The sequence below is a fragment of the Vanacampus margaritifer genome, chromosome 11, assembly GCF_051991255.1.
Source record: "Vanacampus margaritifer isolate UIUO_Vmar chromosome 11, RoL_Vmar_1.0, whole genome shotgun sequence".
Classification (NCBI taxonomy): domain Eukaryota; kingdom Metazoa; phylum Chordata; class Actinopteri; order Syngnathiformes; family Syngnathidae; genus Vanacampus; species Vanacampus margaritifer.
Window position 1 is genome coordinate 20,702,189 of NC_135442.1, and position 17,779 is coordinate 20,719,967.

The window sequence follows — 17,779 nt, forward strand, 5'->3', positions numbered from 1 at the left end:
ACACCGCATTGATCGGGGCCAGTAGGGTGTATGCAGTAACTCATTTAGAGTAGGCATTGCCTGCGAACGCATTGTGTTTGATGGGCACTGCTGGCAGTGGTGACGCTCATGTCTGTACCATCTTATCAATGATGGTGAAATTAAATTTGCGTTTTCAGTGAATTAAATTAGCGACTGAACATGATTTTTGGGAGGTGTTGTGTTGATGTTTGGTTGTAATGTGGTGTTGGGTAACTCAAGAAACATGCCACTTTTGATTTCCTGAAAAGTGATCCTAGAGATGCGAGTATTCCGCCAAGCGACGATTTCTTACGTGAAACTCATCATTATTCCCAACAGCCTATTCGGAGCGTTTCTATTGGTTGCACTGCTTCCAGAACTTGTTTGTGAATGTTAGATTTTTGGTCTAATCCGATTTCAGCTTCTACAGTATGTGCTGACGTGACAGTCTTATCAGCCCAAGCCCTCTTAGAAACTGTAGTGCTGACCGATGTAATTTAAACTGTATTCGGCACGGGACGGTTGCTTTAACCAATGAGATTTCAAATTCATCCTCACAGGGCCATTTTTCTGTACTTTGATTGGAGCAAAACTGGCTACGTCTAACTTTGACTCAAAGAACACTACTGCAGCCATCTGCACACATTAATAGTATTTCTGTCGACTATGATTTATTTGATTTATTTATTCATTTGTATTTATGTCAAAGTATTAGAAAAATGTTGATTCTGAACTGCTCTTGATAACGTGTGGGACATGGTTGCATGCAGTTAGATTGCGTTCAGTATGGTATTGATGTTTTTATAATTGCGACGTAATAGTGCAGATGGATTAAGTCAGGAAAATCCTCACAGAAGGATCAAGTACCAAATGTACAGCAAGCCGCTAATATTTACAGGCTGTCAGGTGCATGCCAAAGCAACATTTAGCATCATAACCCCAAGCAGTAACAACATTTTAGACAATTACAGGCCTGAAGAAAGCCATAAAATGGATAAAAAGATAAGGAAAGATAGGCACAAACGTCAAATGAGCTCAACCACAGAGAAAAACACTCCCGTTTCCATTATATTCAATAGATAAGACTCTGACTTGAATATCTATATAACTCGAGTTAAAAAACGTAATTAGTGGGAGGGGGGGCATAGAAACAGCACTCCCCAGGACATGGACACATATACACACAACATTGTGGCAAAGCCGCACACCAGAGTCTAATGGAATGGTAATTGTCGTTTACATAAAGTCAGATCATCCGTAATAATGTGCTTTAAAGTTTTCTGCAACATGTGGTAACATGCTGTTCATCTGAGGGACAGTGTAGGTGCCTCAGTAGGTGCCGCTGTTTTGTTCAAAGTGGAAATGGGCTTAGCCATGTGTGAACAATCAGTAATTACACTAAAGACCTGTTTTCTCTTTCCAATGTGGAAAAGTGGGAGATGAGGTGTTAATTTGTTCAGTGGACATAAGTTAAGTGGACAATGTACTTGGCGCCAATGAGAGTGGAGGTCATTATTTGAAAAAAAAAAAAAACACAACATCAAAACTAGCGTCTACCTGTCTGTGATGGTGCACGTGTCAAAGTGAAGATGGTTAAAGATTCCCAGCATGCCTTGCTGCACGAGACTGAGATTCACCGGCTGGCCGTTGATGGAGATGAGCTGCATGCAGCCCTGGAAGGCCGGCGATGGACAGTCAGCAGCTGGACAGCCTGAAAGGTAATGACACCATGTATGTTTTTGAGTTTTATTTTCATTTTCATCATGTGACCATGATGTCACATGTACTTCTGGGTGGCAGAAGATGGAGCCTTCCACTAGTAAAAAAACAGCAACAAAAAAACTCTATGCCATTTGACAAAGTGATTGAGTAAGAGGGTAAATGGCTTGAATGGTAGGCATATTTGCCTTCTTCTCTACCACGTTAGTTTGAATGTATTACATGTCAAATGAAAATAAGATATTAAACAAGGTAAATTGCTTGAAAGGGAAGCTGTAATTTACATTTTAACAGGTAAGTTGATTAAAAAATAGACGTGGTGGAAATTGAAACACTGTAATTAACATGATCATTGAGGGACTGGCTAATTCATTTTTTGTACTAGGATTAATGGCACAAACGCTCTTTTCATGATAAAACTATAGATAGGTAGGTGACAATAGCTGGCGCTATTTTTGTGTGATCACGTCACACCAAGTCAGCTTGATCTCCTCTCAGAAAAATGTGCTCTGGCTGGTTAATTTTCTTTTCTTTTCTTAGGTATGATGCACAGGAGAATATCCTCTCTCGTCCCCTTTTCCATTTCTTGAGTTGCAGGCAGTAAATTGATGTCTATCACAGGCACGGCTTATTAAGTCATCTTTGAACCCCACGAAAGTGTTGAAAGGTAGCTTCTTTTTTTTAATGTAGCGACATATCTCAACTAATTTTGAGGTATTGAAGGACATGCTGATGAAGCCTTACTTTATTTATACAATGCTGACGAAAATAGTCTGATGCCATCATTTTTTTTTTTTTTATCACATACCGAATTTATTCTTAATATTGTATTTTCAAGATGGCGTTCTTATGATGCTCTGTTTGTATGACTGTTTTTCGAGACCCAATGGAGATGTCGGTGCCGGAGTTGCCGTCCCACGGGATAAGTCCCATCGTATGTTGCGAATAATGGTGTGGGACGCCGGTAGCAAAATAGCTTGTGAGAATGGTACCTCATTTTATTTTATTTTTTTTTATAATTCAGTCCACATTTAAGGAAACGGTGAGGCCTCAATGTCTCAGATTCAAAAACTGATCACAGGAAACAAGGGGTCATTTTTGCCAGTTTTTTTTTAGTCTTTAAAATAGCTTAATTTCCTTAATTTTTTACATTTTGTTCCTTTATTTAAGCTCTTTTCAGTGACATTGGTTTTGCTGTAAAAAAAAGAAAGAAAAAGATTTTCATTTTTTGGGTCAAATACCTACTATAGAGCTGACGTTAGCAAGCAGGCTAGCTAGTAAGCTAGCTGTTACATTTTGCTAAAGAACACAGCAACACAACCAAACATTTTATACATTCCTGTGAGAAAAAGCTTAATAATATATTTTTCAGTATTTTCAGTTTTGGTCAGGTCTTGTGTTATGCTAGTTTTTTCTTTCTCCCTGCAGTGTTAGCGTGTAAAGGGGCTGTGATAGACCATTCACGGAGCTGCAAGCCTGGCTCAGACTTACCACGGGTTAGAAGTGCTGTCAGATTTTGTAGTGCTTCCATGTGTCTCCACTTTTTTTTTTTTTTTTTAAATCTTAGTCCAAACATAAGCTAATGTCATAGTTAGTTTAGGTCAGTGGTAGTCATTATACCTTGGATAGGGTGACCAGATGTACCGTTTTGGCTGGAGCCTTTTTTTAGCATTTAGTCCCACATCCCAGCGGATTTCGTCAACCTCATTGTTTTGTCCCGTTATTAGGCAGGTCCCGTCCTGGCGCCACGTTTTGTTTTGTTTTTTGCCATGTCTATGTCAATCCCACAGTTGCCATAGTGATTCATACAATAAACCCATTAAAAGAGAATTTAACAGTTAAATTCCTTCATATTTATTTCCAAATTCATGTTTGTGTTCTCATTCGCATCCGCATTGAATCGGTAGCACAGTAGCAAGCGTTGACCGGAACTAGAACTACTTCCTGCTGTAACATCTAAGAATCATGGGAAATGTAGTCCTACGATACACTGCGGTCGCTGCCACTCTGTCAGACGATGCAAGTTGAACTTTCTAGCAGTAGGCTACATGTCCAATGTTACAATGAATGGCCGATTGGCCGGAGCAAGTTAAACGGCACAGCCAGCTCCCCATAACTGTCGGGAGAGAGCAAAAAAGGTTGTATAATGGTAAGTTACATTGACTTGTTAAGCATTAGTGAACTGTCAACCAAGATAGCATTTAGCATTAGCGATTGCTCGCTCCCCCCACCATCCCGTCGGCGCATGTCAGAGGCCTTTCGCACCCTTCCAACCTGTTGACGAAGATTGAGAATTAAAGGTCTCATACTAGTCAACTTTTCCACATGCTAAAATAGTTCTTAAATGTGTAAAAGACATGTCTGTCATGACTTTGGATCTAATAGTTTTGCTGTCCCTAAATGAGCAAAAAAAATGTGTGATTTCAGCTCCAGTAGCCAATGTGCTAATGGGGAACAGAAGCAGTGTGGTACAACCATACCAATTTGAGCCAGACAGACATGTCTTTTACACATTTGAGAACTATTTTAATATGTGGAAAAGTGGCGTAACATTTTATCATAAGAAAAAGTAACATAACGTTACTATGTTGTAGCATTAGTTTGAGATTGTTTAGGCAGTAGTTATTTTGCCGTAACCGGCAACTCTCCTGCAAGCGTTATTTTGCCGTGAATGCTTGTAGACATTTACAAGTGGTTATGAATAACACAAATGTGCACGGTCGCAACGTGTAAACTGCCTCATCGAGACCACTTGACCGCCGGTTACTATCACAAAGTCACGTCAACTAGGTGGCGAGTTGCCAGTCACGGCAAAATAACCACCGCGGATTGTATCTTGGCAAAACAATACGCGACCGCATCAGTATTATCCAACCACCATCTGCTTTATCATATCTGACCTCTTGTAACCAAACAACCTACACACGACAAATGTAGCTCCCACTTTAGGCACTAAAAATACACCGGTAATATAGTAGAAGGTATGATATGGCACATCTCTAATTGAAAAGACAGAAAGGAAGGCTAAATCAAAATAAAATGTTAAACTTACATCTTTCATGTCGCGTCACACACCGGCTTTCATTAACAAAACGGTCCTTTGAGAAAAGTTGTCCGAAACAGTCCTTCAAAAATAAAATTAATCCATTGTCTTCTCGAAGAATTGGACGTGGAAAAGCACTGGGATGCTCATTTGTGCACTGTGAAGCCAAAAACAAAGCAACCCCTCTTCCCGATCGTTGTTTCCTCATTGTTCTCCACAGGGCATTTGCGAGCAGGGGAATAAAAGAAGCAGCTAGCGTCTCGAATTTCTGTGGGTGTGACAAACCTTTACCAGAGGCGGTGCCACTAACCCGAGGGGGCGGGGTCGAGTGCACTTCCGTGTCTTGTTGACGTCACCATGTCACGGAAGTTGAATCTGTCCATTTGAAGCGCACATTTTAGAAAGGAGGAAAAAGCTAAAGAAGTTGTGGACGGACTTTTTTCATACCTGTTTGGGATGTAGACAGGCCGGTGATGCATATTATTGATAGAAAACACCACTAAAGTGCATTTTCATACTATGAGACCATTAAATTTGGTGACATTTATTGGATATTTCATTTTAAAATTGGAGTTTTTCAAATTTTGAAAATCTAGTCACCCTAACCTTGGAGTCTATTGCTTACAAACATTTTGAAAAGGTCTACACACCAACCTCCAAAGTAAAAGTTGCCTCTCGATTCCAGCGCCGCCGACAGTTCGATCTCAGACGGCGGCTCGCTATCCACCGTCAGACGGATGAGGAAATTGCTCGTCTCCAGACTCACGGAATGCCACAATCCATCATTGACTGTGTAATCTGCAAGAGAACCAATGAGATGGCAGCCAAAGAGTTATTTGTTCTGTCTTTCCGCTCTACGTGCCGCTCAAGGCGGCAACGAGTATACGGCAATTGATGTTGTTTTCACGGCACTCTTTTTACAAGCTGATTAAATTCTGTTTGCGTGTCACCTTTCAGCTCACCTGGAGAGACCTCCGACTTGCGCCCGGAGGCGTGCAGGGTCAGCTGCAGCCGGCCGTTGTGGATGTGTAGCTGTGCTCTCTGGGGCCTTGGGCCAAGTGGCGCAGACAGCAGCAGCCCCTCGGCGTTCCACGTGCGGAAGTGGAAGCGGGCGGAGAAGCCCCCGGTGGCAGACGCCCGCGCCGCCGCTGCTGACGGAAGTGTCAGGAAGCTGCTGTTGGCGCTCAGGAAGGTACAAGCCGCCAGCTGGGGCTGCGAGCACGAGAAGGTCACGTTGCCCTACAGTGTGACACAGGCTCCAATTTACACCTCTTTTTAGGACAGCGTGTCTCATGTGAGATTGAATTCTATTTGTATGGAAATCGAGTTGACATGCTCGGGCACGGAACATATGGCTAAAGAGCCGCCAGTGAAACCTTTCTCTCACCCAGACCAAAATAATTAAAGTCCAACTGTTTCAATGAATCAGCTTGTAAGACTTTGATACAATGCCTGACATATTTAAAACATCATAAATCTAAGACTTTTGGTGGAATATTATTATTCCCTTTTGTGAAGTCAGTTGGATACATGACTTACTCTCACCCGGACTGAAATAATTCAATTCCAGTCATTTCATCAAATGAAGTTGTAAGACTTTGATGCAAAATCATGACACCTTTATAATATAATAAATCTAAGGCTTTTTTTGTGGAATATTCCTATGCAGCAACAGCCAGTCAGGGTCGTCATCCATATCATATCATCTTAACAAATCTCTTTACAAAATGACAGACTATTCAGATTATATACATCATTTTAACCCTATAAAGCCAAACGTATCATCATAAATACGAGACATTTTGAGCCCTCTATTTCATGAGTATAATGTTTTTTTCCTCCATTAAAACCCTAACGTATATGATCTGACACATGCATTGCAGGGATAATCCATTAGAGGGCAGTATCACCCAGCTGATGGCTTTACAGCGATCTTACAAGATTGACCCAATTTGTTATGTCTGTTTATTATATTTTTGACAGCTATAAATGTACAAATTTAAAGCATTGTGACCGGATGTATTAAATACGACACATATCAAAAGTCATATTTGGAACTTGAACCCCCAACACCCCCCAAAATTTTTTGGGGGGGGGGTTGTTAATGTAAGATTTTTGTTGTTGTGGCCTCTGAGTTGGTGATTAAAAAAAAAAAAAAACTGAAAAAAGGTTTGCGAGCTCTTCATTGTTGCTTTAATCACCACAGCAGTGTACAGCAGTGAATCCCCCCTCACATACAACAGGCTTCTCTTCCACAAACAGATTTCTGAAACCCTCTTGAAGTGGTGGCCTCAACCAAAACCTTAATTGAAGGGTTACCCCACCCACATACAAAACACTTAACAAATATCTACATCACTGAAAAAATATATACACATAATAGAAATGCAGTTAACGTTGTGTTTTTACAAATCATGTTAATAATTCTCAAATAAACATTGCTTCACTGGCTGCCACTTGAGACAGTCCAATCAACTGGAATGAGGTGCACCTGGTCTGCACTCACATGGGCGGCCTCCATGCTTCAAGTGCTCCACACCTTTCCAGTGAGGGAGGGTGGATTGCTCCCTCACAGTTACAAAGAATCTGATTTTTCTCTCATATATTTAATGTTTCAGGCTTCTGCTGTAGCTGATATATACAGTTTGATATGTTGAACATTCAAACTAAACAAATGTTAAACTTGTTGCTCTGGTCAAGAGCAACACAAAAAGAAAGGTTAATGTGAATTGTTAAACAAAACGTAATTTAAATCAACATTTCCTCTTTTTTCTTAGTAAACTGAGCCACTGATGTACTAATGTACCCAAAAAGAAAGTTACTATTTAACATGGATAAGAAATGGACATCATGGAAACCGATTAAAAATTCAAGCAAATTCAATGTATAGAATATTGTTTTTGGTTAAAGGTGCATTGTGGAACCTGTCTGTTTTTTTACTCATGCCTACCCCCTCTTTAACTAAAGCGCAACTGCAGCCTCTGTGTCAAGTTTGTGCAAGGCATTGCGCCAAACACTGCACACTGAAGGGAAGATACAAGCTGATAGGCGCAGTCACAGTTAAAAAGTCAGGGCTCTTTGAACTCATCTGGGCATCGGTGGCGCATGCATGATGTAGAAAAATCTTTAACATGTACATTTTAAACTCCACAATCCATCTTTAAGGTATCTTTTAGTTCACAATATAGTTAACGTGTAAAAATTAGCTTGAAATGTCTGTTTAAAATCTGTGTTTTTGTTTTGGATTGTTGTTTTTTATTAATAAAACAAGGCAAAAACTGTTAATTTAAACATTTGTTATCTACTTAAAATTGAAAGGGTCTGATCTACACTTACTAACTAATTTCCCAAGATTCTGGACTGGTAGATAATACAGTAAAATCAAATGAAAGAGGTCTATAAGCAATTTGTTTTAATTGTCCATCAAGACTGTGCATTATTATCTTTGTAAAGGCAGACGCTTTGACACAGCTGTTGTTCTCTAATCTATTCGCGCAGGCTGAGTTAATTGGTATTGCAAATACAACTCTGATCTTGTCTTTGTAACACCATCTTTTTAAAGCTTTCACACCTCTAGCTGATTTGGGAAGATGGTCTGTCCAGGCCAGCCTCTCACATCTACAACACCTCCGTCATTCCCAGGAGGTGCTAATTGGAGCTAAAAATCAATATCCTCCAAGATGGGGTGAAAAATATCTAGCAAATAAAGTCAGCGTAAGGAGGGGCTTCAGCCGACATGTGAAACTGCAAACCTTATGGGGCTAAGAGAACAGAACATAAACAAAATAAATACACTTAAATATCCACTAATTTGGGTGAATTTTAAAGTCACAAAACAACAAAAGACTTGAGTGTCTTCTGCAACCACTGTCTATGTTTAAATACACGGCCATGTTGACATAGTAGAACAGTAAATAGGGAAGGCAAGACACCTTTATTTATATCATAGGTGTCAAACTCCGGGCTTGGAGGGCCGCAGTACTGCAGGTTTTGGAGGTTTCCCTCTTCCAACACAAGCTGATTCCAATTAGCAGGATCATTATCAGGCTTATGCAGAGCTTGCTGATGAGCTGATCATATATCAGCTGTGTTGGAGAACGGAAACATCCAAAACCTGCAGGACCGGAGTTTGACACCTATGATTTACTGTATATAGTGTATTTCACACACACAGTTTAAGTCAATGTGATTTACATAGTTACAACATTTAAGGGAAACATTATTTAAGACATTTAAGATGTTTATAAGCAAATTACATAAATAAAAAGCAGTTTACTACATTTCTTTTCTTCAGCGTAAGAATATGATTTTTGATAAATTGATTACAGAACTGCTCAAAAAGACCAAAATCATGGGTATGAGGGAAAAAGCATAGTTTTAAACATGGATTTAAAAGCATGTATATTTAGGACTAACTTCAGTTCCGTTGGTAGCTTATTTCATTTACATGCTGCACAACAGCTGATGCTGATGCACCATGTTTGCTTTGAACTCTGAATTTATATAGTAGTAGGGCACTTTCCGTTCAGATTACCCAAAAATAAGAAAACAATTTCCACAACACACCATGACATTTATATTTTGGTGAGGCTCTGGATAAAGATGCAGATGCAGGAATTGTTTTTTACCATCACAATGGCATTGGAGGATGCAGCCAACCTCCTATCTGAATCATAATAGCGCTCTGTGTTAATGAACCAGAAAGTTGCCAACAACTTAATAAACAGATGGACAAACAAACCACAAATATGACGCACCATGATTTTTTTTGTGTACAGCGTGATATTCTAGTTATCATTAAATTGTGACTGGGGAACTTCCTTTACTCAACTGCACATTGGGCGAGGCTTCTAGCAGGGAAGAAGCATATACAGTATTTGTACAGTATTTGTAAAACACAACACAATTTTTGGTATCGTGCAGAGAAACGAGTCAACTGGGAGAGACATAAAAGTCGCCCAGTTCCCCGGCGCATAAACATGGACACACACAACACTGTGGACCAACGTCAGTCTGCTGAAATGGTAATCGTCATTAACGAAGCCGTCTCCACATAATGTTTGATCGTCTGTAATACTGTGCAAGAAAGTCGTTTGCAGCACGAGGTAAGTCTCCACAATTTAATTCATCTGAGAGACTTTTCCTTTGCCTGCTGCTGTTGTGGTTAATGGGCTCATCACAACACTCTCTAATGACCGTGTATGAACAATAGCGTCATTGAAGAGAGAAAATTACACTAATCTATTTTGTTTTTTTGTTTTGTAAAGGAAAATATGGATGCCTCAATTTGGGAAGTGGCATTCCAACACATTTTTGGAGTAATATAAAACACTTAATCTGAAAGAACATTTACGTGTCTCTGTAGGTGCTGCTGTTTTTCACGAGCAACAGAGTTCAAATGACCCTCAACGCGACATGTTATGCTTTTGTAATCCCAATTTTAAACAGTTCCCACACATCTTAAAAACGTGTTTTTGTCAAAACAGGATTCATAACGTGTCAAACGTCCGGTTCACGGGCAACATCTGGCCCATTATGCAATAATGCCTGCGTAAAAATGTAATAAATAGTTTGGAATAAGACCACCCTGTATGCTTGAACAAATAAAGGCAGGCTCTTCAATTTGCAGTTTTCGGCAACACATATTTTTTAACTGTCAAGAGGCACTGAGAACAACCAAAGGTGATAATTACAACTACAGCAATGCATGCTGGGTATCCATTAACAAACCAAAATATATTTTTAAATGATGTGATGTGAAGACAATGGCACACAGACTACAAATTCTATAATGGAGTGCAGCTCTCTTTAGTGGCACATTTAATGTTCGTTTCTAACGCAAACAAACCAGGAACAGCAGCATGTATCGTGGCGATAGCTCAACTCTTTAACATCTTTTAACTCTTATACAGTAAATCAATTTGCGACCAACACCAGCACCTGCACTTCCCATTCTGGTCTCTCGCACCAAGACTGTAGCATCTAAAAATTTACAAATGGAGCATATTATCTGTTACTGTTAGCAGTTGTTTTGGTGATGAATATTAATAAAATATCAAATAGGAGTTGTTTCATTAATGAAGACCTGAAGTCCATCCTGAAAATCAAAGAAAAGATGCCAAATGTCCAGCGCTGATAGAATGGCAGAAGAGCAAAGAAACTTGAACGTTTAGATTTATAATTATTTAAACATTTTTTTCTTTCTTATATATTCACTTTTTTTCTGCAACATGTTCATATTTTGAATTTGTATAATTATGAGGTAATTGTATGCAGAGTATTTTTTTTTAAATAATGTTTTGTATGCTATCTGTTTCATTTTTATAGTTTTAGTATGTTCAATAAATGTTCACACCTAAGGTGTGCTTTGAGTTTAGGCCCCCTGTGCGATTGAGTCTGACACCCTTCCATCCATCCATTCTCTTCCTCTTATCTGGGATTGGGTTGCAGGGGCAATCGTTTAAAGAGCGGGCCACATTAAACATTCTGCAATAAAAGGGGTTGAAGCATTCCAAAAAAATATACTGTAGCTAATCCAATCTTCTCTATCTTTATTAATAACAGTTCAGAACTTTAACAGTTCTTCAGAACGTAAATAAGAATGTTCAACCAGTCCCCTCTCTCATCTCCAGGTTACTTTGCATACTCCTCAGCATGCTGAATGATGTCTGATTTCTTGAGCTCCGCAACTTTGTCTGTGCGTTCAAGATATGTCGGGTGTCCTTGTGCTCAACAAATAAACATGATGCCTCCTGTTTTTCTTGAAACTGTCTGTTCTTGTCGCCAACCTTTCGCTTCACTGCAGGTTTAAAAAAAGTCATGATTGGGTGACAGGGTATGTTTTTCTTCTACAGTTCTACTTGCTGTCACTTCATAATTACATTTCGCTGAAAGCTTTCATGGACTGACCTATGGTAGCACATACGTGATAAAAAAAAACAAAAAAACACAGAGGGCAACAACACGGCTAAAAAGGTGGGGGCCTTACTAACGTTAAACTTTGATGTCAAATAGGGAGCCACAAAATATTATCATGTGGACCACAAATGGCTCCCTGGCCGCAGGTTTGAGACCCCTACGAAAGTATGTCTTGGGTTGTCCCAGGTCCCTAGAGATGTGCCCAAAACACTCCACTAGGGAGTCATCCTAACTGGGTGACTGAACTGCCTCATCTGGCTCTTGATGCGGAGGAGCAGCGGTTCTACTGTGAGCCCTTCCCAGATAAGCAAACTTCTCACTCTATGTCTCAGGCAGAGCCCGGTAAACCTACGGAGGAAACTCATTTAGGCTGCTTGTATTTGTGATCTTGTTCTTCAAGTCACGGCCAACAGCTTGGGTGAGAACCAAGATCTACCGGTAATTGAGAGCTTTCGGCCTTTCAGACTGATACAGAGTCCACATCACAAAAGTTGCTGCACCAATGTCGATCGCCCTTCTTATCCCACTCAAATGTCTCGACTTATGGCAGGATCTCATCCCTGATCTAGAGAAGGCAATCCACTCTTTTCTGATTTAAAACAATGACCTCAGTTGAAGATTGTAACTTGAAGTAAAAATAATCAAATCATCTGCATTACTGAGGTCACCAAACTTGACCCCGTTAACGCTTCAAACGCGCCACATTCTGTGCATTAAGGTTATGAACAGAATTTGTGACAAAAGGCATCCCTTGCCTTTTTTAATATATTTTGCAGAATTGTACAGAGTGGACATCCGTACACTCGCAGATTCACCTATTCCCATATTTTTCAATATTTTAAATTTTTAAAATATATTTGTTTAAAATTTTTCATTTATTTATGCTAGGGGCGTCAGGCGATTAAAATCTTTCATTGTAATTAATCGCACGACTTCAATAGTTAATTCATGATTCACAAATTTTATATCTATTTTAAATGTACAATAAAATGTATAATAAAATATTTTTTTCTGAGTTTTCATATAAAAGTGGAAAAAAAATTGTTCTTCTACAAAAGAACTATAGCTGCATCTTTTAGTCATTGATACAGTAATTTCATAATAATTCATAAAATTTTGTTAAAATTAAAAAGACGTACTGTACTGTAAAAAACGGGTGCGATATTGATTTGTGCTGGTCATTTTTCTGCTACTAGATGACATAATTGCATTTGTAAGACATTGGTAACAGCTCAGTGCATTTTTCTTTTCATATTAAGAGCTATCTAATCTTTAAAATGAAGTAACTTGGGAAATTCTGCACATTTTTAAAATTGTAAAATACAACTTGACCCCAGTCTCCACAAATATATGCATTATTATTAAATTTATTACTGCTAAATTTTGACATGGACGTGTCTGCTGCTTTGTAACTGGAATTCCCCCAGTACAGGTTATCTAAATATTTAAAAAAATAGTGGCGTTAAAGGAACTTAAAATTAACACACTCATTTTGACACCCCTAATTTATGCATTTATTTTGTGGCAGGTGGAGAGACAACGCTTTTTGGCAGTTTATCTCAATTTTTTTTCAAGACTCATTGATGTTAAAAAAACAACATCATCAGGTTATATAAATGCACTTCCTTGACAAGTGGTATCAAGGTTGTATTCTGACAAGGTCTTCCAACAAAAGTCATCTGAATGACATCAGTAAAACTCCAGACAATGACATGAAAAACCTCACCGAAGTGACTCTAAAATCCCTCCAGAGCTGACAAAAATGACTTCATTTATCGGCCATGGAGCCAAATGAGTTACATTTAAACTGGGGTTCAATCCTGCACAGTGCAGGCAGGCATCATGTCCGGGATGGGCGACCGGTGGCAGTGGAGTGGGCCGAGGCCTTATCGGCGCCTGCAGGGCAGTGCAGAGCAATCACAGCTCCTTGACTCGCAATGAGATTCCCCTCCATCAACCTCAGGGAGATTGTCCCATTGAAATTCCATTACAGCTCCTATCACGGCAGCTGCTCTCTCTCCGCCTCCCTGCTTTTGTTGTCAGTAAAGGACTTTTAATGCCCCAATCACACTTTAAAGGCCGAGGGTTGGCTCAGGCGAGATGCTGTATGAAGTTTTGCAGAGGTTACTGTCTGATTATCGGACCCTCCACATCTCTTCATCGCGTTGGAAATGATGGCCGCTTTACAGATTCCTCCAACATATTTTCTTCCCAGAAATCTCTAAATGCATATTTTCACCGTGACATCACAAATCTATGTTTGGCTAATGAGTTTATGTGAAAGCATCTGGGTGGATCAATAAACAAATGTATTTTCAAGTACCTCAGATAACAAGTAAGTGCTTTGTTTATAAATCTTTCATCTCTGAGGCCAACCATCAAATACAAATGATTTAATTAATAAAATTAAAAAAACAAGGTTGAATAATGGGGAGAAGTAAGAACTTGATGTTTTTGCAGATACAGTACAGGTACAGTGCAGGTTCTGATGATAGGTTTCAATAATTCATTTGGACAAATAATCTGTCAGTAATAATCTTTTTAACAACTAGGTGGAGTCATCCTAAGGCTACAACAAGGTCTGGTTCAGTAACATTTCAATTTCAGCAATATTTGTATATTTAAAAAAAAAAAACTAGGAGGGATAATAAAAAGAAATCCAAATAAAATGACCAAAGTTTGTATGATTTTGAGCAAGCCATCATAAAGTGTGAACATTTTAAATTGCTGTAGTCTGACCAACCCTAACTAACATTAACAATGACACTTTCTTCCTCATGTCTTTCCTGCGCGAAAACAGTTGATTCATTTAGAGCTCTACAAGTCAGGGCTCTTTGTACACATCTGGGCATTGGTGGAGCATGCATGATGTCGAAAAATCTTTAACATTTACATTTTAAACTCCGCAACGCACTAAGGAACTTTTCAACCTTAATAAAATATTTTCATAAATCTTCTAATAAAACATCGACTTAAAACTAGCTGAACGGTACCTTTGCAATGGCCTGAAGGGGTCTGTATCATTTTTACTGGCACTAAGCAACTTTGAGGAGAATGGTAGGAACACTGCCAAAAAACTACAAATGTGTTGACTGCTTTATAGAATACATCACTTCCCCTTTTACCCATTTGTTACAAAGACGGAAGTCAATTTGAATGTGTGTGAGCTCAAAAATTACTCAATGCACTTGTCCTCATGGGAAATGTGGTCTTCCTTCAGGCATAACGTTACCGCAATAATCAACGTAAACTAAAAGTTCCTTAGTGTTGCTTTTAATACTGCCATGAGTGGAAAAGCTGTGAAGGTTAAAATGTGTAAATAGTGGTGTGCGATACTGCAAATTTTGGTATCGATCCGATACCAAGTAAATACAGGGCCAGTATCGCCAATACCGATATCAACAGTTTTTGAAAATTATGGAATACATTTTTTTTTATTAAGGTAGCTGTATTATCGAATTGCTTATTCACAATCAATTTTCAACCTTTAAGTCTTTATGTGTTTCCTTTTTAAACAAAGGAGAAAATCAAGACAACGTTTATTGCCAAATAGAAAATACTTTATCAATGTTTTTTCCTCCAGAAACATTCCAACCATAACAAAATATTTTTTTACGTTCTTAAACAAAGTGCACAAAGTGACCATAGGAAAAGAAATTTAAACAGATACTTTATCAGTATACTGTTCAGAAACTACAAATACTAAAAAGAACTACAAATTCTGCCTTCATCACTTCTTTTTCAACCTAAATAAACAAGATGACAACAAATATAAAATATAAAACATAAAACAACATACCAAAAAAAACAAATTCAAGTACAATACTGTATGTGTTCATGCAATCTACTACAAAGATGAGATGCTACGTCACGTGATGGCACACAATCAAAACACAGGGTGGAGGAGGGAGAGCCTGTGGCTACTGTGACATGCCTGTTATCTGTTTGACCAAACCGCAGCAGTGCATAAAAGAGCCAAACTGAAGCTAAACTACTAGATCAATATTATAGTGCCAGTATCAATCCGATATCAATACTGACTTGGTATCGATAATATTGATATTTGAATCGATCCGCCCACAACTACTGCAAACAGAACAATAGTCCTAGGAATGAAATCTGGGGTATTCCCAATATCTTCTAATGCTAGTATTTTTGATTGGCCCTAAATGAAGGGGTGCTTTTTCAAGTTAAAAAGTTAAATAGTAGCCCGCAGCCCGTTTTGACTAAACAAAAAACACACTGTGTAAAAACTTACCACACTGTGTATTTGTGGCTTGCGTCGTTTGGCCAGGTCTATGATATTGATGCCATTGTAGTAAAGGTTCTCCATGCATCCATGAAAGTTCTTCCTGAGGAACGTGCCAGGCTTTCCAGGAAGTGGGATTCCACCAAAGCTCAGCTATGACAAAAATATGGAGAAAAAATGCTTAATTTAAGATATTTATGCCTGAGGAATAGTAGGTTTTTTGGGATGTGGGGCAAACCCGGTAAAACCCACAAATGCATTTGGAGAACATGCAAACTCAAAGTTGGGCTGTCTGAGTGGTTAAAGCAGTGCTAGTAACTCAACCTCCAGGGTTCAAGGGTTCAATGGAAGAGGCGGAGGATGCTCAGACTGATCCCATGCATGTTTAAAAACATGTCACATTCTCCAGTTTTTTCTAATTATTAAAAGTAAATTTCCCTGAAGAGAACCCCTAAAAAGGCGTTCCAAGACTTAACTGAGAGGAGAGCTCATGCCATCTCATATCACTGAACCTATGGAATGCAAGCCAAGCTCACTTAGATGATGCGGCTCCCTGCAAAACAAATCCCACAGCCGTTTGGCAAACATTTTCCGGGAAGGCTGTGCCTGTTCCAGCATCTGATTATTAATGGGATGGAGTATGCGGTCATTAAAAGGTAAGATTTTCAGGAATTGAGCCATTACTTATGCCCGCCAGTTCTTGCGCGCCGTGCACGCTTGAAACGTCTTTTTAACAGTTGAGATTTTATCAGCTTTGGCCCGCTAATTAATGCTAGCTGCATGAGTTGAAAGCATTATGTCCGGCTGACTACTTTTAAAAGGAGGAGGCTTTAAAGGGATCCTGAATATGCACTCGGCCACATGCATAATGCAGAAGGAGCATGGAGGTGTTCAATCCATACTTTATACATTTCCTCCGCTATTAAATGTTGAGCTTTTTTTTCTCTCTGCGGTGCTAGAGAGGGAAGACTTCAACCACTTCTCACATGCGTGGTGTTAGCAATTCTCTGCTTATGGGATAAATGCATCAAGTGCACTCCATTTTACAAACCGATTCGGAGCACTTGATGCTAATTTGCTAACCTCGTAGTCCACCTCCAGCGAGTAGGCCTCCCCTTGGGTTTGGAAGTGGTGCGTGTGGGCGTCGACTGTGAGGTTGACGTGCTTGTTGAAGCGCTCCACGTGCACCGCGTGCCAATGCTGGTCGTCCAAAAGGCTGCCCACCGTGACGGCAATGCGGGGGGCGCTCAACCTCGGACGGCTGTCGTCTGGAAAAAACAGCAGGGGGTGGTGGTGTGGTGTTAGGTGATTTGAAAGTGTGCAAGTGAGGTCAGTAGCGTCAACGACACCTACCCATGAACTCCATGTTGCCCATTAGATTGTGTACAGAAAGAGATTTGTTGATTTTATGACCTTTATCACAGCAGTAAATACGAAGGCATTAGTGTTAGCATTAATTAGGGCTACAATTCATTTTTGTTTTCATAAAGAGAGTTCCCTGCAGTGATACCCTTTTGTACAATTGTTTTTTTTTTGGCATGGGTTTTATTTAATTTGTTTTAACAAAATTGTGTGCTCACACATTTTATACAATACTGTTTTTAAAGAGTACAGTACCTCGGATCTGGAAATGCACAGTACGTACTTTGCTCTATATATTTGATGATACCGTTACCATACCGTATAATTTCATGCAGGGAGATAGCGGCATACTGTCACGTACTGTATGTTGTGTTACGTGAAGTTATGTTGATTATTTATGAATGAAGACAGCTATCTAGTTTTATATTCGGGTAAAATTGTGTTTTACCATTCACGGTCTATGTTTCTAAAGGGGTCGCCATTGTAGA

At 39.3% G+C, this 17,779-nt stretch overlaps 1 protein-coding gene across 1 annotated transcript in view; it reads right to left on the reverse strand.

Moving 5' to 3' along the window:
* Positions 1-17,779, reverse strand: part of LOC144060422 (contactin-associated protein-like 5) — a 147,702-nt gene that overhangs the window by 63,415 nt on the left and 66,508 nt on the right. Inside the window, exons 6-10 of the mRNA XM_077579967.1 lie at positions 17,013-17,197; positions 15,939-16,082; positions 5,725-6,001; positions 5,417-5,560; positions 1,558-1,711 (exon numbers count right to left, since the gene is read on the reverse strand). Coding sequence (XP_077436093.1) covers positions 1,558-1,711; positions 5,417-5,560; positions 5,725-6,001; positions 15,939-16,082; positions 17,013-17,197 — 904 coding nt within the window. The remainder of the gene's footprint in view (positions 1-1,557; positions 1,712-5,416; positions 5,561-5,724; positions 6,002-15,938; positions 16,083-17,012; positions 17,198-17,779) is intronic.